This window comes from Chinchilla lanigera, unplaced genomic scaffold (assembly GCF_000276665.1).
Source record: "Chinchilla lanigera isolate Chin_1 unplaced genomic scaffold, ChiLan1.0 scaffold00054, whole genome shotgun sequence".
NCBI lineage: Eukaryota > Metazoa > Chordata > Mammalia > Rodentia > Chinchillidae > Chinchilla > Chinchilla lanigera.
In genome coordinates, this window is record NW_004955455.1 from 1,106,248 (window position 1) to 1,130,308 (window position 24,061).

General features: G+C 49.3%; 1 protein-coding gene across 2 annotated transcripts; it reads right to left on the reverse strand.

The window, feature by feature from the left end:
• Positions 1–155: 155 nt before the first annotated feature.
• Tpst2 (tyrosylprotein sulfotransferase 2) lies at positions 156–22,208 on the reverse strand. Of its 2 annotated transcripts, none has more exons than XM_013520467.1 (6): positions 22,191–22,208; positions 18,601–18,672; positions 13,242–14,156; positions 10,006–10,204; positions 6,522–6,572; positions 156–644 (listed from the first exon to the last, which is right to left on the reverse strand). In XM_013520467.1, exons 3-6 carry the CDS (start codon positions 14,081–14,083, stop codon positions 477–479), a joined length of 1,260 nt encoding a protein of 419 aa, XP_013375921.1. In that variant the 5' UTR covers positions 14,084–14,156; positions 18,601–18,672; positions 22,191–22,208; the 3' UTR covers positions 156–476. The 2 variants fall into 2 exon arrangements, with proteins under 2 accessions (XP_013375921.1, XP_013375922.1); XM_013520468.1 differs by lacking the exon at positions 22,191–22,208 and adding an exon at positions 2,488–2,536 and having other exon boundaries at positions 560–644.
• Positions 22,209–24,061: the final 1,853 nt, after the last annotated feature.

A 24,061-nucleotide genomic window follows, 5' to 3' on the forward strand; every position in this document is an offset into this window, starting at 1 on the left:
ACCAAACCTGAGAGTGCCCTGGAGGACTCCAGACATGGGAGTTCAGCTGTCTTTGCAAAAACCTGTTCTCTTTCTTCTGCTTGTCACCAATCCATGTGAAAAATCTCAATATAAAATAAAAACAACCCAACTAAGGAAAGGAAGGCACAGACCAATGAGCCTCTGTTCACTTTATTCAAATAACTCCTTTATCTCTGTTAGATTGAGTAGAATTGAAGAGAAATCAAAGAAAGTCTCATATATTAAGATTTTTAAATAGATTCTTTGAATTCAAAGTCAGGGTCAACAGGCGAGGCACAGGTTGTGGGCCTTGTCTCAGCAAACAAAGCCACCAAGGCAGTCCTGCAAATTAAGGAGGATGGCAAATCCACTTCTTTAAAAAAGTTCTTGAGGGGAAAAATATGAAATACCTAAGTTTCCCAAACCGGACTGCTTTCCACACTCTTCGCTCTCCAGCTGGGAATGTCCGAAGAGTCTCAAGGTTCCTCTTCAATGACTCCGCTTTTGCACACATGGGCAAATACATTCTTCAGTAGCAGCCCTGTTTTGGCAATTAATAGCAAGCAATATGCTTGGATTAGAGGCCTGATTTCCATTGGAATGTGGCTTCTTCGCTTGTTGGCAAGAAAGCCATCTGCAGAGATCTGAAAGAGGGGAGACTGCATTAGGCCCGGATTAACAACTCTGAAATAGAGCTTCCATATATTTATGTGTGATTGTGGAACAGATAATCTTCATCCATCCCCATAAGCATGCAAGGTTTTATATGTGTATCCCAGATGGCCAATTTAAAAAATATTCCTGGGGTTCTTACCCACATCTCAACCCGCATCCTTCTGACCTTCAAAGACCCACTTTAGTTACTTATAAGGAGCGAACGGCAGTGGTTATGGGGTCAATGCCAATGAAGTTTTTGGGGAAAGAGAATGATTAACATCCACCCAAGGGCGACTCTGTGTCAGGGGTTTGCATCTTCACCGTGTAGGTAGCATCTTACTTAAACAGTAAACCAAGGAATGAACCTAGTTTTATAAATGAGAAGGCCCGAGAGTTTAGTAATGAGTTTGTAGAAAGTGAGTGAAAGGAATAAGGTTAGGGAGAAACACAGACAACACTCGTTTTCAAAGTGAGGAGTGTTTTTGGAATTAAACAGAACTCTAGGGTCTCAGCACAACGCAAGATGGGAGCCCTGATAAAGACAGTCTGCTGTCGCCCGCCTGAAAAGTGGATTTAAAGAAAAACTAATGAATATGCTGATTATTTAAAAGTAAGATGGGGATATAAAAACCAGCCCAGGCTAGAAGCTCTGCTTCATTTTAAAATTACAAGGAGGACTGAGGTGTAGCTCAGTGTTATAGCATTTGCATAACATGCACACAAGGCCCTGGGTTCAATCCCCAGCATTCAAACAAACAAATAAACAAACCTAAAAGGAAAGTACAGATCCTTCCTGATCCATGACTCTCTGAGGGGTTCCCCTCAGTTTCCCTAAGCCTGATCGGAGAGGCTGAGGACTTGAGCTCGCTCGCTGGACCCTTAACTCAAGTGCCCAAGTCCACAGCAAGTGCCTAGCACTTTACAGTTCCTGAGCATTCCCACCTGGGCCAGCTCCCTGCGTCCCGGGACCACCTCTGCAGGGAGGCGTTACATAACCCATCTCCCCTTCTTCAAGACTGCGGTCACCAAGATGAAAAGCTTATAAACATTCACTAGAGGTTTTACTCCTTGCAGTGAGTTCCTAGAAGCCTCTAGTCATCTTCCCTAGAACTGAGGAACCTCCAGTCTCCAGAAGCAGAAAACAGAGGCCGAGAGGCATTAAACCTGGTGCTCTTTTATCTTAGGATTCCCAAGTTCAAAATCCCTTTTCTTATCTCTTTTAAAACATGGAAGGGTTAGCATGCACTTAAAAATAATTCACTAAAAGCAAGCTCTGGGGGAGATGACTCAGAGGAATTCTGCCCTTTGGACATTGTGTAGTCTTGGAGAAGTCAAAGGCCCAAGGGTGCTTGGTTTACTCCTCTGTAGAATCGCAGGACTGTGTTAAGTGAGAGTTAAGTGAGGAACACAGAGAAGTACCTGGCCTGATGCCTTGGGCATGACTCTTAGAATAGAACTGCCTGAGACTATTATTGGAACATTAATTGCTTTGGGCCAGACCTGATGCTCATTATAGAAGCCGGATTGGCAGGCAGCATTCTGTGCAAAAATGCCCTCAGAATCCCCTCCAGTGGGCCTGCTGGCCCCTCCCCTGTTCGGGACCAACCTTCCCCTTGCTCACTCAGCATCAATTGCTGCCCCCATCCCTGATCCAGAGCTAGGAGACTAAGCCTCCATTCTATAAATAGCTCCCCAGCTTGTCACCATGGAAACGTCTGATGGGGCTGGGTCAGCCCACCTTGGTGGACACTTCTCCCCAGGCAGGCATTCAGAAAGGTGGTGCCCAGGCTCAGACGCAGCAAGAGCCTCCAGTGAGGTGGGCAGGCCTACCTGGAAATCACAAGCTTCCTACGTGGGAGGAGGTGCTGTTCTGGTTCACCTGGGGAAAGACAAGAGGCAGAGGAAGGGGTCATGGCCAGGTAGTGGATGCAGGGTACGGCCTTCATTGTGAGTCATGCCTCACTCATGAAATGCTGACTGCACACAGGCTGGGTGCCCTGTGCTCATGCTGAGCACAGTGTGCCTGCCCTATTCTTCTGGGGCTTACTTTCTAGCTGGGGACAAAATCTGAGACATACATACATGCAAGGTAATGTCTAATCTGCGTGACACAATGAGCTCAGAATGATCAGGACAGGACTCTACAAAATGACATATAAGATGTAGTATACTAAATATTTGGTCTTTGTCTTGGATCCTGGCATACAACCCTTAAAATCTTTCGGATCTATGTGACAAGACTGTCTTTGTATGCTAAGGAGATGTCTAGAAACAGCTCCAGAATGAGGGTGGTCATCAGGATTAGGGAGCTTGAACTTTCAGCTACATCCCGAGTTCCTGGGAGGGGAGAGGGGCCGGAGACCGAGCTCCTCGTCAGTGGCCAGTGACTTCATTACTCATGCGTGGGTAACAGAATCACCACATCAGCCCTGAAGTGACAGGCTGGAGGGCTTCCTGGCTGGTGAGCACACTGAGATGCTTGGGGGTGGGGGGAGCTCCATGATTCCCCGCCTCACTCTGTGCAGCTCTTCCACCTATCTGTCCCTGAGTTGTATCTGTTATGATAAACAGGTGTCTGTAAGCACAGTGTTTTCCTGAGTTCTATAAGCTGTTCTTGAAAATTATTGTATGAGGTGAGGTACATGGGAACCCCACTGGAGCTGGCATTTGAGGTGGGACAGTCATGTGTAACTGAACCTTCAATCTATAGGACTTGACACGAATGTAATTATTGTCAGGACTGAACTGAGCCACGCAACCCCAGGCTGGTGTCTGCATTATCACAGAACTGACTGTCGGTGTCAGAAAAGACCCCGTGAGCCAAGATCTGAGGGATGCAACCAGGTCCGTGTCACGGCGTGGATGCAGAAGGTCCCCTCAAAGTCTCACATGTTCCGAGACTGGGCTTTTGGACAGTGACTGGATCACGGGGGTGCTGTACTGATGAATGCATAGCTAAATGTGCTGTAAGGGGGTCTGGTTGGAAGAGGGCGGTCACTGGGTGTACGACCCGGAAGTCTATACCTCCCTCCCTGGCTCCTCTGTCCTCTCTGCTTTCTGGCGGCTGTAGGATGAACAACTATTCTTAACACAGGCCTTTCCACCATGCCGTTTACGCCTTGGAGCCAGCTGACCATGAACAAAACTGCGAACAAAAATAAACCTCTCTTCCTTGAAGTTGCGGGTCTGGGTATTGTGTCTAACAACAGGAAGTGACTAAGACTGTGAACCATGCAAAAATCTGGGTGGAAAAGCTTCCCGGCAAAGGGGACAGTGATGTGTTGGAGGGGGGAGGTGGCATTTTGCATTTGTTACATTTCTCATGTGTAATGTGTACGCTGCTTTGTTTTGCTTGGTTGCCGTTTTTTCTGACTTCTGGTTTTCATGATTACCCCTTTGAAAGGCTACCTGTGTCCCACGGAATGCATGTGCCACCATTCATTGAAGGCTTCCCTAAGATGGTTTTTCAGCTTTCATGTCCTGAATGATGTCATGTGCTCAGGAAGGACAGTGGAGGAGGTGAGGGCAGAAAGCAGGGCTGTGAGGCCATTTCCAGGGCAGCCATCCTGAGAGGGCCATGTGTGTGATGGCAAGGACATGGCTATCCCTTCATGTTCCTCCTCAGAGCAGCAAAGCAAGTCCCAGGTCAGTTCAATGTCTCGTACACACCAGTGCTGCAGTAGAATATGAACTGGTTCAATCCCCTTGTAAGATTTTAGCCTTGTTGTTTTGAGTCTGCAAAATAGTCACACCCTTGCCCCTGCCAACTCCACTCCACACAAATGTATTCTAAGGGAACATTTAATAGGGCACCCCTTCACTCACAGCAAAGAGGCAAAATTATGATGGTGAGCAGAAGACATCATTCAGGAAGATGCAAAAACTGGAAATGATCCTAAGAAAGCACTTAACCAATTGTGTCAGGTGATGATACAGAACATTATGTGGCCATATAAACAAAAATAGTAAAATACAATAGATGGGAAGGTATTAAGACAGCGAGACACAACAGCTCACAAAGTGGAACTGCAATGAATGCAAAAATGTGTATGTTGTTTGAGTGTAGGTCTGCTTCTTGGAAAGCTGAGACAGGAGGACTGCAAGTCTGAAGCTAGCCTGGGCAATTTACGAGAGCCTACCTCAAAATAAAAAATTTTAAAAGGGGTGGGGTTATAGCTCAATGGTAGAACACCAGCTTAGCATGTGCAAGGCCCTGGTTCAATCCCCAGTACCACCCATACCCACACCCAAAAGCTTATACAGATAGACAAAAGAGGCAACATGCAAAAATGAAAAGAATTTCAGATTGTAAATAATGTCCCTCCATCCCCACCTCCATGTTTTGCTCTTTTAGGTTACAAAATCTACATCTTTTAGGTTTCAGTAAATATTTTAGGGCTCACTAAAGTATCAAAGGTGGATCTTAGGGCAGCAAAACTGGATCTCTGATTCTAACAAAGGGATCATGGACTGACCCTAAAGCAACTCAAAAGTGCTCAAAAGCTGTGCCTCTACCCCAAACCCCGGGTTCTCAGAACTCATTAACTTGATAATTAAAATGGGGACTGCCAGAGAGTGGGCCACTCTATTTTGCCAAGTAAAATAGATGCACAAACTAAAACTACTAATTTCAGCACCACTCTTCCATTTAAAAGGGGTATTTTTAACCAATAAATTAGAAGCCTCTTGCTTCTGTAGAAAGGTACTATTAGTGACTAATAGGATGCCTTGCTTTATGCATGACCCAAATCTTCATTTTACATTTCTTTATCCAAAATATTTAGGCATCTAACATTTTCACCCACAATTCTAGTCCTATACTGTGATTTGTACTTGTACTCTGTTACAGTTTCAGAGGTACTGTGTGGATCAAATGCCAGGATTTCCTAGGCTTTTTGAAACAGTATGTCCATTCCATGTAATAAAGTGGGTACTGGTAAGAAAAGGATTATATACTAACTAGATTTTTTTCACATCTGTATACATTATTTTGTGGTACTGATATTATAGAAAGTTTGGAGTATAAAACATGCTTCCTGTGTATTTTTAAACAAATATAAATCAATTAAAATATTTGGAGACAAGGGTATCACATTAACTTGTAAAGAGCTTTTTAACTGTGTTGTGTCATTAAGATGCATATTATTGGGCTGGGGAATTAGCTCAGCAGCTCAAGCCTGACTAGCAAGGGCAAGGTCCTGAGTTAGATTCCCAGTACCAAAAAAAATGAATGAACACCAAGGTACATATTACGGTGCCAAAGCATACCTAGAGAAGCTAAGTTGAATGATTATGAAATAGAAATTAAGTATATAATTGAGGGGCATTTAGCATCAACAGGACAGCTATAGCGTGGGTAAAAGGAGCTACCTGTGCTATGTCATGAAGGCCCATCCCTTTGTTGATGGTGACGAGGTGATGTGGACAACCTGATCTGTGGGAGGCCCGGCCATATGGATGCCCTTGGGGATACAGAAGGGTATTCATGTACATCGCATTACCCTCGTGTTTCTTTTCCAGAGACATGGATGAAATTGCTGCATTTGTTTGTACTTGAGAACAGCTAAATTAAATAAGACTGAATTTGATGCTAGAGACTGAAAGCTTCAGAGTGTCGCCACAAAGTCCCTCCAACTTCATTCAAGCTGAGAGACGAGGTGAAGGATGGTTAGGGCAGAAGGCTGCTGAGACTGGGCCCCAGCTAGAAAAGTGCTTACAGACCCTCTGGCTCGACCCCTGGCCCAAAGCAAGTTTATGATGAAGAAATTGTCAGAGTGAAGAAATGAATTCTTCAAGGGCATACATCAAGCTAGTGATGTATGCCAGGAAGAACAGAGTTTGGAGTTCCCCTCGGGATTTCTAACCTGAAAATATCCTTTCAGATTGGCTGGTGTCTTATAGTCTCCTTTCAAGACCTAGGAAATAGAAAAGAAATCTCACTTCGGTGGAAATAACTGAAAAATAAATTTTAGCCCATCCTGACATATCCATCCATCTCTTACTTCCCCATTCCTCCTTCCCTTCATCCCTCCATCTATTTATTCATTCATCGATCTTTAATCCTTCTCCATCCACCCACTCATCTACTCATTCACCTAATCACCCACTCATCAAAATACCCTTCTCTCCATCCATCCATCCATCCATGCATTTATCCACCCAACATGTAATGAGCTCCTTTTATTCCAAGCATTAGCAGTACCAACAATAACCAGATAATTGAAATTTTTATCCTTGAGCTCCCATTTCAGACAGTGCACCAGATGACCTGTAAGTGACATAAGCAGATAAACAAGAACATATGAAGCCGTGAAAGTGCCATGAAGAACATAAAGAGATGTATGATTAGGCGTGATCAGGGGTTTCTTTTGAGTGTGTGGTCAGGAAGGGCCTCTTGAAACAGATAAGCTTAGAGCTGAGACCTGAAAGATACCGGAAAACAACCAAGCAAAACTCAGAAGAAAAAGCATCCCAGGTAGAGGAAACAGCATGGGAAAAAGCTCTCAAGTTGGAATCAGGACATTCTGGGCTTTCCCACTATGTCCTGGCATGGAAGGCACCATATTGTCTGGTGCTGTCCAATAGAAATATAATGTGAGCTAATTATGTAAGCTTAAAATTTCTAGTAGCCACATTAAAAAAATATAATGAAACAGGTACTGCTGATAATATCTTTTATTTAATCTGATAATACAGAAAAGATGATCATTTCAACCTGTACCCTACATAGAAGTGACTAATGAGAAAACATCACATCTTTTTTTTGTCCTAAGAGTTCAAACGCCAGTGTATTTCACACTTACAGCACCTCTCGAGAAGGACTAGTCTCACATGACAGGATCAGTAGCTTCTGTCACTGTGTTTGCTGCAGCCCAGGATCTGTTACAGGACCCCAGTATCTGCTGTACGTATGCAAACATGTGCTTTTCATAAGGTTACTCTTGAGTAACAGCAAAACAACTATAAATACGAGGTGTGATCACAAGATACAGTGGATGTTTAAATTTTAAAAATGATTATAGTAAAAGACAGGTTGTTAGTCCCCATCAAAATATTCCCCCTCACTTCCAACACAATTATCCTACCATTCTTACACTTTCTAAAGCAGTTCTAAAGTCCTCTTTTGTGTGTATCTTCAACTGTACCTTCATGGCTGAGCGGATTCAAAACATTTACTTTCTGTGGTCATTTTGATTAAGGGAAGAGCCAGAAGTCATACAGTGCCAGATCCAGTGAATAAGGTGGACAAGCACACACTGTAATGTTTTTATTAGCTGACTTTCCATTGGATGGCAGCACTCACCATGTTTTGATCTCACCTCATAAAGACACTCAGGAAAGAGGACTTCCAGAACTGCCTCAGAAAGTGGCGAGAACAAAGGGCTAAGTGTGTTCGAAGGGAGTGGAAGTAGTTTGAGGGAGATTCATGGCAATGTGTCCTTTGCTGTAATAAGTTTTTATTTAAGCATGCACTGTAGTTTTTGACCAGCCATTATATGAAGCAGGGTGTCTGGCACCTGCCCAGGCTTATGGAATCCACGAGGAAGAAACCTCTGTGGAAAAAAGCGAGGAACATCTTGTATTTTAAACAAACAGAAAAACCTCCAAGAGTTGATCTTAACCAGTGCTCATTAGAATTATTTGTGTTTCATAAAATACACAAAGTCTGGCTTTACTCTAGGAGCTTCTGACCTCACTCTGGGACACACCAGGGGCCCTCACCTTTTAAAGGGACCCCTGAGGAGCTGCTGCTGGCCACTGCCTGCCTCAGCCACTACTGCTATAAAACACAGGGGGACTGGACTTCAAGATGGTCGCCAGACCCTTCTTTTCATCCAGTCTATCATTATTACCAGGCAATGATGCCTCATTTATTTCTTTTTTGCAGTGCTAGAAAAGAAAATCTTAAAAGGGACTTGTTATTGCCAAATGGAGACTCCTTGAGCCAAGAAGAAGAATTTAAAGGAGAATTGAGGGAAGGATGACTTGCTCCTTCTGCGATTCGGTACAATAGCTGTTTATTTTCTGACATCAGCACATGTTCAGAAATGCTGAGCTGAGCCCAAAATCAAGACTTTGGCCTGCAGTGACTCACGAGTGAGGTGGGCTCTTCCTCAGGCCAGCTGCCAGCCTCAAGAGCAGTCACGCATTGCTTAATGACCAACGGGAACACCTCCTGGGAAAGGCACACTGTGCACTAATTTTCTCCACTGCACATCTGTGCACTACTTGTGTACAACACCAGCACTGCCACACACACATGCGTAACGGGCAGTGACGACTTCAGCACTATCATTATGATAGTGCTTATGGGGACACCATCCCATATGTGGACTGTCACTGACTGCAATGTCATCAAGCTGAAAGTGACTGTACTTTAATTACCTTAGGGACTCTGAGGGAGTCAGAAAACAGCATCCAAGAGTAAACCACAAGCTGGGATGGGAACATGTAAATAAGGCTGTGACCTTGTCAACTGTTCCTTTACCTAGCGTAGTGACCTCCTTTAACATTTCAAAACACCTGTCTAAGTCATTTCTCCTGCAGTCCTAGCACTCGGGTAGCTGAGGCAGGAGGCTGCAGCAAGCTACATAGTGAGACCCTGTCTCAAAAAACAAACAAAAAAAGTGAAAAAGACACGTCCCTTGGCTACCCTAAGGAACATTTAAAATGTAATTTAAGCTGATACAGTGCAGAATAGCTAGGATTATAGGCGTATCTTATAATCCCAGCTACTCTGGAGGCTGAGACAGGAGAATTACTTGAGCCCAAGAGTTCAAGTCCAGCCTGAGTAGCACAATGAGACCCCATCTCAAAAACATATTTTGAAAAAATAATTTGGATAGCTCTAAACTCATGTTTGTTTGTGAAATCAACATTAAACCTTATGGACCAGAAAAGGGACCCACAGTTTATATATTTATGCCCACTATCAGCAGACTTGAAACAAATCAACAAAGAGCCACGAAAACAGGACAGAGGGCTGGGGATATAGCTCAGTGGCACAGCACTTGCATTGTAAGCATGAGGTCATGAGTTCGATTCCCAGTACGACCAAAAATAAATAAGTAAATAAAAAATGAAGAAAACAGAAGAAAATAGGTAAATAAAGAGAAGCAAGATGAAATTAGTGCACAAACGGGTCTGCCGTGACATGTTACAGAGTGTGAAATGCAGGCTACCAGTTGCTTTGAGCTTCCTAGCAACCCAAGCCAAAATAGGAACACCAGCAGGCATACAATGCACCGTGTCCACCAGAGGCTGAGTCTGGAGACTAAAGGTTTTGCAGGGACCCAGAACTCACAGTCTTGCCGAAGCCTGAGAACATGGCCCCAGGCGTGCACTCACCCGGCGTGTGTTGTTGATGACGAAGGGGTCAGGGTTGCCATAGTTGGGTGGGTTTGCATATGGGTCATAGCCTAGCCGAGCCAGCATGGGGGCGATCTGGGCCATGTCCCTCACCACATCCCCAGGGATGTGGCCGGTCCACTTGGAGAGGGCTTCCAGGTTCACAGGCTTGATGACCTGATCCGTGGACCGCTCGATCCTGGGGAGAGAGAACAGTCGGGTGAGGGCAGGGGCAGCAAGAAAGGCTGGGAGGACCTGCCCCTGACCAGATCCGCCGCACAGCCTGGGAGTGTGGCGAGGTGTTCGCCTCACCTACTTCCTCTGTGCAACGGGGAAGAGCATGTGGAGAGAGAAGTGCTACTAGGTGGTGCAGAAATCCTGCTTCCTTGACCGCCCTGACTCTTTCAAAACAAAACTCTATGTCTATGACTAACATAAATATTTTGTCCTTCAAACAAGTGATTACATACAAGTCAGGTAGGGCGACATATGCCTGTAATGCCAGCACTCCGGGAGGCTGAGGCAGGAGGGTCACAAGTTTGAGCCCAGCCTGAGCAACTTCGCAAGATTTAGTTTCAATTAAAATAATAATAAAAGCTGGGGATGGAGCTCTGTGTAAAGACCCTAGGTTCAATCCTCAGTACAAAAAAAAGAAAAAAAATAGATAGATAGATAGATAGATAGATATAGATATAGAGATAGATATAGATATAGATATATCTATATCTCCATAGGAATGGTGAGGCTATAAGTCCCTAGCATCACCAGCTTCCTGTAGGTGCCTGGTCTTCGCGGCTGCCAGACACCCTTGCAGTGTTTCCAACAGGAGGGCAGTTCAGGCCCAACTAAGGAGCCAGACTCCTGGACTCAAAAGCCAGCTGTGGCAACACTGGCTTGTGGCGCCTTGGCAGAGTGACTTTACCTTTCTGAGTCTCGATTTCCTCATATGTAAATGGGGATAATAGCAGTGCTCACCTCACTGGGCTGCTCTGGAAAATTAGTAACTTGACTGGCTATGTTTGCTGCTTTTAAGACAGAAGTTAAATGTTATATGCCTTGGTCTACAACTATTTTCCCTCCACACTCCGCCCTTTTACAGTGGTGTCGTGCTCCATCGTATGAATGTGCCATAGCTTACTTCCTACTAATGCACGGGCATTAGGTTGGCTTCACTCTTACACTGTTGACACAGCAGAGCCATCATTTCTGTGTGCCTTGTGACTCTCCCCAGCTCCAAGACTGCCAGGCCATCAGAACCACAGGATCTTACCAGTTAGCACAGGCTGAGGGGTGGAGAACCTGCAGAATCAGGCCATATTTCCGGGAGCTTCTATCTCACTTAGGAGATCGTTTGGGGAAGAACAGAAGCCAAAAGATGTAGCAAAAGGAACACAGGCCTGGGAGCGAGAAGGAGCGGAGGTGAAAGGGTGTGGACAGGTGGAAAGAGCACGCCTTTGGTGTCTGTGGGCCTGCATATAAACATCAAATCTATCCAATGTGACAAAAATCTCAAAGACGAGCATGGCTTTTACCACCTTTACCTCTGCAGGACTTTATCATATAGGACCAACAGGGATGCATCTCAGCACACAAACAGTAACAATGTTTGACACATACCAGTAAAACTAGAAATATCCCAAGTGTCCAGTGACAGGGGATGTTCAGTAGAATGCAGTAATCTGTGGAGTGGAATATTACACAGCCATTCCAAATGATGTCACAGCAGAGTTCCAGGTGTGCTGGGCAAGTGGTCCCATACACAAAGTGAAAAATGGCCACAGTGAACATGTTCAGTAGGACTGCAGCCTTATCACTCTACCCAGAAAAGGACCAGTGGGTGCTCTAAGAAAATGTGAGTGGTGGGATCAGAGGTTGTGTTTCCTGCTTTTCTCCAATTCCTTCACCAATTTGACTTTCTGTTGTGATCACGCGGTGGCCACTCCAGTGCCAATGCCACGCAGCTGGAAGTTCCAGCTCTCCTCGAGCCTCCGGAGCTGTCAGACTGACCAGCCACAGGGGTAGGGCCGTCCCCCGTCTCTGGGACATCGTCCTTCTGCTCATGCTCAGGGCCGCCTAAGTCTGATCAGGAGGGGAACGTGGAGACTGCATATTCTGTTCCTGCATCATTCCAGGGCTCAGAAGAGGGACATGGCCTCTCTGAGGAGGAGGGTGAAGAGTGTAGGACAGAGAGCAGAGGGCAGGAGGGGCGGGAGACAGCTGTGGAATATTCCACGCCACATGTTACCCTCTTGCGTTTAACATCCCCAATCACCGGACACTTTGGTCGGACACGGGAGCTTAGGGGCACACATTCAGGAGTCCAGTGGACCTGTGTGCAGACCCTAGCACCACGGTTTGTTGGCTGTGTGGCCCTGGGCCTGTAACTTCTCTCTGGGATTCACTTTCTTCATCTCCAAAATGAGATCAGAGCCAGGCATAGTGGTACTGTCTGTCATCCCAGCTACTCCAGAGACCGAGGCAAGAGGAATGCAAGCTGGAGCCCAGCCTCGGCAACTTAGTGAGACCCTATCTCAAAATAAAAAAGAAAAGGGTGGGTATGTAGCTCAGCACTCCCTGAGTCCAATCCCCAGTACCACAAATAAAAACTAAAATAACATGGGGAGCAAAACTAAAATAACACAAGCTGAGGATTAAAGGCAATGGTGTTTGTTGGGGGCATAACCCAGGACTTGCTGTGTAGCAACACTGAATAAATGGTCACAATGGTGAGGTCGACCTGTAGTCCAATAAATGCAGTACCAACACTCAGAAACAATGACAGCACTCACAGCATTGATGAGAGAAGTAACAGCACCACGTATCGACCTGTCTGATGCTCACAGGTGTCTATGAGGCACACAGGGTACATTCCCTGTCACAGGTGAGCAATGATAGCACAGACAGATCAAGTCACTTGCCTAAAGTCACACAGCAGGGAGTTCGCAGAGCGGGGCTCTGGACCCAGAGAGCTTGGTTCTGGAGTCTGTGCTCTCACATTCACCTTCTCCCTCTGTGGCCTTCCTCCAAAGCATGGTCAGACCGCCCTGACTGTCAGAGAGAAGAGGGACTGCTCCCACGAATACTGACACCGGGGCTCAGTGAGGAGCAGCGGCTTACACAGTGCCATGGGGCTAGGGCAGGAGGATCTGGTACCCATGGGAGAGCGAGCTGGTACCCAGGGAGGACTGGGGGGCTGCCACACAGCTCCCACAGGCACAGCCGGGCATCCCACTCACTTGGACAGGGAGACGCCACCAGGCTTTCCAATGAGGTCTTCATGGTGCAGGACGGCATCGCTCCAGGCGATGCCCAGGAAGTCCAGGATGACCTGCAGGGAGCGCCGGGGGTGCAGCACCAGCTGCTCATAGTACACTGGTAGGCACTTGTCCTTGCCCACCTCCATGCACTGCGCGTACATCACCTCGATGGCCTTGTTCCACTTGGTGAGGCAGTCACGATAGCTGCTGAGGTCAAAGCCAGCGATGGTGACCTTGCGTGTGATCATGGAGTGCACGGAGGCCCGGCCGTCCCGCACCATCAGCAGGAACTTGGAGTTGGGGAACAGGCGTGACAGGTAGACGGAGGACTTCAGCGTGAAGGGGTCCTTGTTGCACAGTACACGCGCCGGCTCACCGTGCTTGGCGATCACCTCCAGGATGAAGGCCTGCATGGCAGAGTCCATCACCTCATCTGTCACACCCGCCTCATCCAACCGCAGCTTCTCTTTGCCAGACTTGGACCAGGCCTGGCGCATGGCCAGCACACGGGGGATGATGCGGGTCTCCTCACCACAGCGCACCTCAGGATGTGCATCCAGCATGGCGCGCATCAGCGTGGTGCCGCTGCGAGGCACGCCACCTACGAAGATGAGCGGCATGGCTTTGCCGTAGCGGTATTCCACATGGTTTGTGCCCAGCATCACCAGCTCTTCCTTCTCCGGCCTCATGGCCCGCCGGGGGCTCCGTGGGCCCGTCAGCACCGCACGACACTCCAGCACCTCCTGCCCAAGCTGCACGGCCAGCACCAGGGCCAGGGCGCAGCCGGCTGCCAGCAGCGCCCTGCGCACCGAGAGGCGCATGCCGGGCCGGGGCAGGTCCAGCCTGGGGGGCCACTTCAGCGACAGATTAGCCTGTGGCCTGCCGGACTTGCATCTGGGGAGAGAGGAGGACATGCGCAATCAGGGAGGCATGTGGCCAGCAAGCATTTTTGCAGGACGAGCTGGTAGGGACGGTGAGCTGCTAAGTCAAGGGCAGAGCACGTTTCATGGGCACTGCCATGTGCACTGTGTTGGGCACTGTGCCTACCTAACTCTCGGGAATAGCTGTCACCCCAAAGGCTATTACAACCATCTGGGAGGGGCTGCGGATTTAGCTCAGCGGCAAAGCGCCTGCCTGGCAAGCGCAAGGTCATGAGTTCGGTTCCTGGTACCGGAGAAAAACCAAAAAAAAAAAAAAAAACCATCTGGGACTCCAGGTGGACAGCCGAGGTTCAAATATCTTGCACCGTTTGTCGGTTGGGGGGCCCTTGCCGCTTCCTTCACTTCTCCATGCTGGAACTGTCTCATCTCACCAATGGAGACGGGTGTCGTTTTGATAGTAAATTACCGTAACATTTATTATCAAAATTTACCAACAACGTGTGAATGTGAGATTGCAGCAGTACATCCGTTCCGCTGAGGCAGAGCGTTTGCCCAGCACTGTGTCCCAGATCTCAGCGTGGTGCTCGGCACCTACTGGCTGCTCAGTGAACACTTACGAAATGCGCTCTGGGTGAATGAGCGGGCCCTGGCACAGAGTCAGCGCTGAGAATGAAATCACTCTTGCAGAGTGAGGGGGAAACGGAGGCTCGGAGAGGTTGCTCAAAGTAGCCCAGCTGGGGAGGAGCCAAGCCAGAGTCCAAGCATCAAGCCCAGGCCAGCCAGCCCTGACACCTGTCCTGAAGAACCACATCCTACCTGGGCAGGAGTCATTTTCTGCTAGAATCAGCATCTATTCACTCCATCTTCATTGGACAAATGTTTATTAAACATTTCAAGGTGCCAGACACCTGGCCTGGGGCTGCAATCACGACAGTGACAAAGGAGCCAGGACTCTAAACTCAAGGAATTCAGTGTGAACAAGGGGTAGACAAACCGTGCCACTCCTTACAAAGGAAGCAACTAGACACTGTTGGGGGGACCAAGCAGGGAAGGAGGAAGAAGGCCAAGGGGGGGGCTGTGGGAGTGGGGGTGGCACCTAAGCCAGACCTGGGTGAGGAGCTGTGCATGTGAAGATGTGTGGGAAGAGTGTTCTGGGCACAGGGAACAGATGGTAAAGGCCCTGAGATGAGAGAGGGTAAGAGTAGGGGGAACGCTTTAGGACCGTGGCCAGGTCCTAGGGAAGGACTCAGAGCTGGACTGATCCTAGGGCAGCCCTGAGGGCCTGCAGGGCATAAAGGGAGGTCAGGCTGGGTGGGGGCCGAGAATCCAGGGCTGCACATTGACGGGGAGATGACGGGAGGGGATCACCAGGAGGTGGATGGGAAACCCAAGTCTACACTCCTCACCCGTCCCAAGGGTTGCTCACAAAGATCAGACTGTCGTGTGATTCAGATTGGGGCTTATTTAGAAAAGCAGGGGTGCATCCAGCCCATTGCTCTCCTCCCCAAGCCTCTCAAATGGCAGATCTGTCCCCCTCCCCAGTTCATCCCAAGGACCCTGACTTTGCAACCTCAGCCCAATGAAGCGGGTGCAAACTTGGCTCCTGCAGGGATACTCAGCAAATCTCAGACCACTTCTCTGCCTCTCCTCTGTAGTGTCTCTGAGCCTTAGTTTCCCCATCTGCCCCTCCCACCTTCTTTCAGAACCAAAGATCAGGTAGGCCTGGGCTCTAACTCCAGCTCTGCCACTCCTCGGATGTGGGCAACACGCTTAACTTCTCTGCGCCTCATCTAAAACAGGGTGTGCCAACCTCAAAGGGATATCGCAAACATGAACAATCCTCCCACAGAAAACACTGAAACAACAGAACAGGCAATTTGGGGGTCTGAACTTTTCCCTACTTCCTACTTATCTATCTTGTATTTTGCTCTTTATTTGTGTGTGTGTATATATATGTATATATATATATATATACTTTGAGTTTCTCACATAAAAGAAACCATGCAATAGTCAATCATGTGTGTCTGACTTCTTTCACTTAACATTATGTTCTCAGGTTGCGTCCATTGACCTACAAATGCCCCAAGAATATTTTAACATATATGCTAACTTGTTTCATTTCTACTACTAGTTTTTCTTAGTCCACTGAAAAGAAAGTTTTGCTGGGTGTGGTGATGCACCCCTGTAATCCCAGCACTCAGGAGGCTGAGGCAGGAGGATCACTGAGTTTGAGGCCAGCCTGGGCTACAAATCAGCCTGAACTGCATGGCAAGACCTTGGCTCAAAACAAAAAAGTTTTGTTTCTGGTTCTTCTTTGTAAGACAGAATCTTTTTTGTGTATGTCTGGTACTCTAAAGAGTATACATAATATATTAACTATTGAAGAGAATACATAATATATTAACTACTGTTATCTTTTATTATTCTTTTACAAAGTTTTTATTTTTTGGTAAAATAAAAAAAACTTAGAAAAAGAAAGAAAACACTGAGGAAGGTGCCCAGCACATAGGCAAGACTGGAAAGAATATTAGTGATTTCTACCTTGATCACTGCTCATTCATTCATTCCAACATCAAGTAAGTGCCCAAGCTGGGCTGCGGTGCTTAGCACTGAGCTACAGGCTCCTGAGTCTGCTCACACTGTGGGCCTGCCCGGAAGGGTAACAGGTTCCCCAGGCCTTCTGCAGGAGGCCATCAGGCCAAACTCCGAATTGCAGGGAGGAAGTCTGCAGGTGGAGAAGAGCAGCAGAGAGAGCAGCCCCTGCCAAAGCCAGGAAGAAAGAAGGCAGCACAATCGAGGCTTGATGAACACAGGAGGGGCTGATGCCAGCATGGGGAGGTGGTGCTCCTTGCTGGGACGTAAGGTTCAACTGAGGACGTTAAGGTTCAACCTATTCCAGGAGCTGGTATGCATCTGGGTCAACACACCCATAGGGCAGGGGCTGCCTGGGCCGCCTTGGGCTGCAGCAAATGTAAAATGAACATCAAAGCTGAGGGGCACTGTCCCAAGGCTGCTGTCAAAATGCCAAGAGCTCGAATGCTTCCTGTCTGTGGGCCTGGGGAGCCATGTCCCCCACCTGAGCCACAGCTCCTACAGCTGCGAAATATGGGAGGACCCACTGTCCTCGAGGGGAGGGGGCAGCTGGAAAAGCAAGAGCGAGTGTCAGATAGTGGACAGAAGTCCTCCCCTGCGCAACGCAGGCCCACTCAGTGCTGCTGACAGCGTTGGGGTCACTGACACCCTCAATCTCAGGCCTGTGACAGGAAGGTAACTCCAGGCTGTTTTCAGGGTAAGACAGACCGGATGGGATAAGAAGCCACTCAGAAATACCCCCAAGGACGCTTGGCTTCTTCAAGTGCTCGAGGAAATTCTCTCTTTAGACTGAGAGGGAAGTTCTGCCTGTTACTGGGATCACTGTCAACACCTCCAGGGAGCTGTCAGTCACACCTTGACCACTGCCAACAATCACTCTCTGAGAGAGGAGATGGAGAAGGGGAACTATTCAGACACTGAAAATGCCTTCCCGAGAGGGTAGGCCTAGTGTGGATGCGTGTGTGTGTGTGTGTGTGTGTGTGCAGTGACTCATGAACCTTTGGGCTAGCGATTTAGATACTAAATACCAAAGGAAAAAAGCCCGTAAGAGGGACAGACAGAAAAAGGAAAGTGTTACCCACTCGTAACACACAGTGGCTTCTGTACTTGAAGCTCAGCTATGGCCCTGAGTTTTGGGTCCTCACACTGACAGAGCACTCACTCTGCTAAGGCACTTTCCACGCCTCATCTGAGCTCAGAGAAGCAGCAGCTTGTCCGAGTTTGCACAGCCAGCAAAGTCCTTTAAGGCCTGTGTGGGCCAAAGCCAAGGCCATGCTGTCCAGAGAAAAACAGTTCCACATAAACCAGTGCAGAAAGACCCAGGTGATGTCTTGAAAGGCCACAGGGATCCTGGCAGGAGCATGGCAGGGAGGCCTTGGACTTGCGGTCCTGCAGGCCCAGGTTCAAATCCCACCTCTGCTACTTGTCAGCTGGTGACCTGGACAAGGGACGTCATATCTCTAAGCTTCCACTGTCTCCATCATAAAGAGGGACAACAAGAACCTCTTCTCAGGGCAGCTGACAGGAGGGTCATAGGCTCTGGCAGGAGGCACTGAGCAGGCAGGCGTGGGCACAGGATGGCTGGGTTCTGGTCATGCCAGCATCTGCTCTGGGGCACAGACAGGTCCCCCACGGACCTGGGATGGAGCACGCTTTCCCTGTCTTCTGAAGAGGCAAGGAGCGTGGGCTCATGCACGCCCCATACTGCTGGCACTGCTTTTCCTGGCACAAGATTTTTCAGTAGCAGCAGAGTGAGCACTGGCCAAGACATGTGCTGACCCTGTGTCTGGGGCGGCGGGAGCGGGGCAGCCTGTGCCCAGGGACTGGGAGGAAAGCTGGGCTGCGCGGCTTCTGTGCGCACTCACCTCCCCTGGGCACTCTCATCGCCCGGCCTCTGCCCATGAGCCTGCTCACCACAGCCTTCTGCCGGCACCGCCCTGCACAGACAAAGGAGAGGCTGCATTAGCCATGGCGTGTGACACTCAGGAGAGGGGCTCTGGGGAAAGACGTCCCCTGTTCCTATAGGAAATGGACCGGCTTGCTTCACAGCCAGAGACACATGAGCCAAGACATAAGGCTAAGAGATTAGGGAGCTGCTGAGTCTCAGCCAACCAGGCCTCTCCCCTCCTTTTGGGACCCTGGACTTCAAGAAAAAGTAAGAATAACAATAAGCATCAACAAATAGCTACTATTTGTTGCTGCTAGGTATGTGTGATCAGGTTGTGCACCGTGTTCAAACTCCCAGCCTCTGATGAACAAGAGCTCCCTGGAGCTGGACAATGTCTTGGCACTGGTCAAATGCCCGGTGAGCACAGTACCTGTGTAATGCATACCTCAAAAGAACAAAGCAGGATGTTCCCAAATTTACAGATGAGAAAACCCAATACCACCAAGAGGAAGAGGAATGGCCTCGAAGAACGAATAGAACGTTTCCCCATCTGGGTTTGTGAGACTTTGATGCCCAGCTCTTAACCACTGTCTTTCAGGAACGAGGCTGTTCAGATGGGGCCTGGCACACAGCCAGGACTGGGCGAGGATAAATACAGGGCACCCTGGGGGCTTGAAGTGGGGGGGAACATACAGCTTGATGGTGTGTCCTTACCATTAGAGTGTGGAGACCTTTAAATCCAATTTAGTGCTTTAGTCTACCTTCCCCCATTTAACAGATGGTACAACTGAGGCCTAGGAGGGGCACTCACTGAGTCCCAGGCTCCGCTGCCCCTGGTCCAGTCTCCCTGACACACTGTGACTTTTTGGAGCCTCAGTTTACCTAGTCTGTAAAAAGGGCTATTGGGAAGCTCAAGCAAGACGTCAGCAAGCACTTAAAACTATCAGCGATGATTACTACTTGCACCACGATGGCAATAAACTGGTTGTATACTGCACTTCTCTGCCCTCCCTCCCTCCTTCCTGTACTTCATTACCCATTACCCTCTACCTCTACAATTGCTCCTCTTGTTGAGATCCCAGCCCGATTTGTACATCAAGGCCCAGCTGCAGAAGGGGCCCAGGTACAACCTCAGCAGCCAACCCCCATCCTGTCCCTACACTGCAGAATTCTCAGGCTCCCCTGGAGCACAGCTCCCCATGATTCCAGGCCTGCCCTCTGGGAACAAAGACAATGAACCAGGGCCACAGCGCTCGAAGCTGTGCCTGAGGCAGGTTTGCTCAGGCCCAGCCGCTGGCCTGCAGCTCCCAGGCCTGTGCCCAGCTTCCCCTCCGGGAATGCAGGCCCTTTCAGATCCACGGGACAGGGCTGTTGGGGCTTCTGGTGACTTGGAGCTCTGTGTCCGACACGCAGCCACAAGAAATGTGAAGTTACTGAAACTCAAATTCAGCCAAATTGGATACGATTTCAAATACAGCTTCTGGTTCCCAGTGGCCATACTTGGAGCATCCAGAAGCCACATGTGGCCAGCGCCTACATTTCGGGGTGGCCTGGCTCTGGACGAGGCTGTAAACCACAGCTCTCAAACCACATCCAAGCCAGGGTCTCTTCCTACCCAGCCCCGGGCTCAGAATGGGTGGTACAGCCAGCCCGTGGCATCTGTGGGTTCTGCATGGGCAGACTCACCCAGCCTTTGGAGGAAAATATTTGGAGAAAGAACTGCACCTATACTAAACACGTGCAGACTCTCCTTTTGTGGATTCTCTAAACAATTATCTGCATGGTATTTACATTGTATTGGGTGTTAGAAATAATCCAGAGATGATTTAAAGAATACATGAACATGCACAAATACCGAATACCATGTCATTTCATAGAAAGGACTTGAGTACCCGCGGATTTCAAGGGGATTTGCCAGGGGAGGACCCTGGGGCCCATCCCCCCAGGGACCGAGGGATGACTGTACATTTTGTCAAGGGAGACAGGAAGGAAAGGAGGACAAGAAGAATCTGCAGCAATAACAGCAGCATGAATCATACGTGCACCACAAACCCTGAAATACTTACCGAATGGACATTTACAGAAGTTTGCTGACCTCAGGGCTAGAACATTCCCAGTGCTGAGAATTCATGGGACAGCACTGTCTTGGAGGACAGGGGACAGGCAAGTGTGGGGGTCCTGGAGCCCTCCTTTACAGTGGGAAGAACATCAGTAATAGTGGGGAGCATTTACTTAACTACTAAGGTGTATTTCATGTCAAGTCAAGGACTGTCTATGCCTGGCCCAGCCTTGTTCCACATCAGCTCCGTGGAGGGGAGGGTGTCTTGTGCTCTCCACTTTGTGGACCAGAAAGGCCCTAGGTACTGCCACATAGAACCATGCCACAAAGCAAAATGACCAATCAGCTGAACTAATCAACACACAGGAACCACAGAGAGGAAAAAAAGATGGAAATAGACTCAAAATTCTACCCGTAGTGTCTAGGGGGAGAAGGTGATATTTTTTCCTAAAAATCCACTTCCATAATCCGAGCACTCTGGGAGACTGAGGCAGGAGGATTTCAAGTTCAAGTCAAGCCTGGGCAACTTAGTGAGATCCCGTCTCAAATTTTTTTAAAAAAGGGCTGGAGATGTAGCTCAGTGTGAAGGCCCTAGGTTTAATGCCCAGAGCCGTAAAAAGCAAAACCAAAAAGACCCACATGGACACTTCCATGGGGCTTTAATAGTGTCTTCCCATATGATAAAATCACAAAGTGACTAGTTGATTTTTCAACTGCATCCCAGCTGCCCCTGCCACTTGCTGTGTGATCTCTCTGAGCCTCACTTTCCTCATCTGTGAAATGGGGATCATAATACTCTGAAAAAGGTTCACCTGTGGCTACCAAGTATTTGAAATGGCCTGTTTGAACACAGAACCAGCGCAAGGCAGGGTTAGGAGAGGGAGGACTTGGGGTACTCTGGAGTTGCCCGGCCCACAGTGGGAAGCAGCTCTCGAGGAGGTGATTTTTATCCCGTTGATAAGGAGGAAGTCCCACCCCTAGAGATGATGTGATTAGCAGAAGCCACACTAATCAGAGAAGAGGGTCAGCTTCCAACGTAGCTGTCCCCAGGATGCTGTCCCTAGTGTGGGGTCAAGTAGCTCCTGGGATGGGGGCAGCAGGAGACCTGGTTCCCTCTTTCAGTGGACTCAGGCGACCCAAGGGTCAGGGAGGGGACAGCAGGGAGAGGGCTGCTGGGCCTAAGCTGTCTCCTCAGATGCACATCCACTCAGTCCGCCAGGCACCTGGCTCGGCCCGAGCCAGCGGGACACGTTAAGGTCACGGCTCTCACAGAGCTGAGGTCCTTGTGGGAGACAAGGAAACGGGTGAGGCTTAGACACTTAGATGGCTCCGACCCCAGTGAGATGCAGACATCCAGAGGGCATGAAGACGGCGGCGACGTTCTGGCTGAAACCCAGCGGAGCTTTGTACATTGGCATTCCTCCGAGCTCAGCAGGTCAAGTGGTTCCCAAGAAAAGATGGGGGGGTAGTGTACACGGCCAGCTGAGGAAGTGGGTCACTGTACTTACAAAGCGGCCTTGGAAGGGGGCCCAGGGCTCATAGGCCACTCAGCAATGGATCCCTCGGAGGGAACTGGCTCCCAAACATTCTGTCACCACGGCCACCACCCACCCTGCCAGGCCATGGTGACACCAGCTCCCAGGGCAGTGACAAACCCTCCCATGCAGAGCTGGGGGGTCAAGTGTCCTGGGGCATTAGAAACCTATGACCACTCAGGAGCGAAGCCACCCGAGAAAAGCCTGCCAGATCCCACAGATGAGGAAGGAAAAAGTCACTCCACGCCTTTGGCCACCCCACAGTTTGGAGTGGCTGGGGCACGTGCAGTGGCTGGGGCAGGGACAGCTCAGCCTCAGTGAACTCACAGAGTGGGCTCCGGGCTAGGGCTCTACCTACCTCACTGTCTTTCATCCTCACAGCGCAGTTCCCGAGACTTCCCTGACTCTTTATGAGCTGTTCATTTACTATGGCTCAAAGAGCCCAAGGCCACACAGCTGGCCAGCTGGGGAGCCAGGAGTGAAACTCCCTTCAGTGTCTCTTGAGTCTGTGTTGCTAAACCTGGGATCTCTTCTCTCTCTTTTTTTTTTTCCTAAAATAACCAAAGCACAGTCCCCACGGGCCGTGCCTGCCTTGCCTTGAAGGCCAGCTCAGCACCCTTTTAGGCACAGCTGAGGGTGGGGAGAGATGAGCCCAGGGACTACATCCAGGCTCCTCCACTTGGAGCTGGTGCCCCAAGACAACCTGTGGCAGCTCTGCGCCTCGGTGCTGTCTGCGAGGTGGGAACAATGCCCAAAGCAAAGCACGCTGTGAAGAGCCACACAGCTTCCACCCAGACTCCCATGGCCAGCTTGCAAAAGACTGGATCACTGTCACAACCTCACACGGGCACAGACCAGCAGGGACACGGACAGTCCAAGGAATGCACAGCCCTGTGGGGTGGGGTCATGACGACTTCTTTCCCCTGTACCTGTTTCCCAAACTTCCTGTGACCCACCATCCCCACCAGGGGTCAGTGGGCTGCGTTAGTGAATGCCCATAAAGTCACCGTCTGTCTCAGCAACTTGATGCTGCTTCTGTAGCACACAAGGACACGCAGATGACACATACATGAACGCATGTGGCCGTGTTCCAGCAGGACCATTTATGGTCGAGGCGGCAAGATGGATTGGTTCTGCGGGTTGCAGGTCACCACATCCCTCCTCTGCACCATGGATAGACAACGTGAGCATTACACGACCCCGGTGTGACTTGGGTAAACCCACGAAACCCAGCTGCAGTTGGTTGATGTGGAGGTCAATGTGTTTTCTAATTTTTTTAAAAAAGCAGCACATGGATGCATAGAAAATCATCTGGCATCCCGTCTGATACAGGACTTACCTAAGGGGGTGAGACTTGTGAGAACCTGGAGGTGTTACATAACTCAACCCCAAAGGGCAGGAGCTGTTAGTAGTCCCATTTCACAGGAGGAGAAACTAAGACTCAGAGGGGTGAAGCCCTGTGGGAAGTCACACAGCTGGTAAGTGGCTGAGCCTGAGCTGGACCCTTGGTCTGTCTGAGGGTAGAGCTTGGGTGCTGAACTCCTGCCCCAAACCTTGACCACCGCCCCCCCATACAAAGATGGGAGCGCTCTGTGCCCCTGCCAGGCAGCCGCTCAGGCAGTGCCAGGCTCCGACCCCTACCCTTACTCTATGCCCTGGCGCAGTCCCTGCTCTGGGCGACCTGCACAGAACTGCACAGGGCCTCTGCCCAGTGAGCAATGCAGACTGGAAGCCGTCAGCGCAGCCTCGCAGGGGCCGGAGCTTCCTGCACCCGCATCCCCTTCTGCCACAGGATCCCGTCTCTTCTCAGCCAGGAAGCGTCTCAGGTGGGGACTGCTCATGGA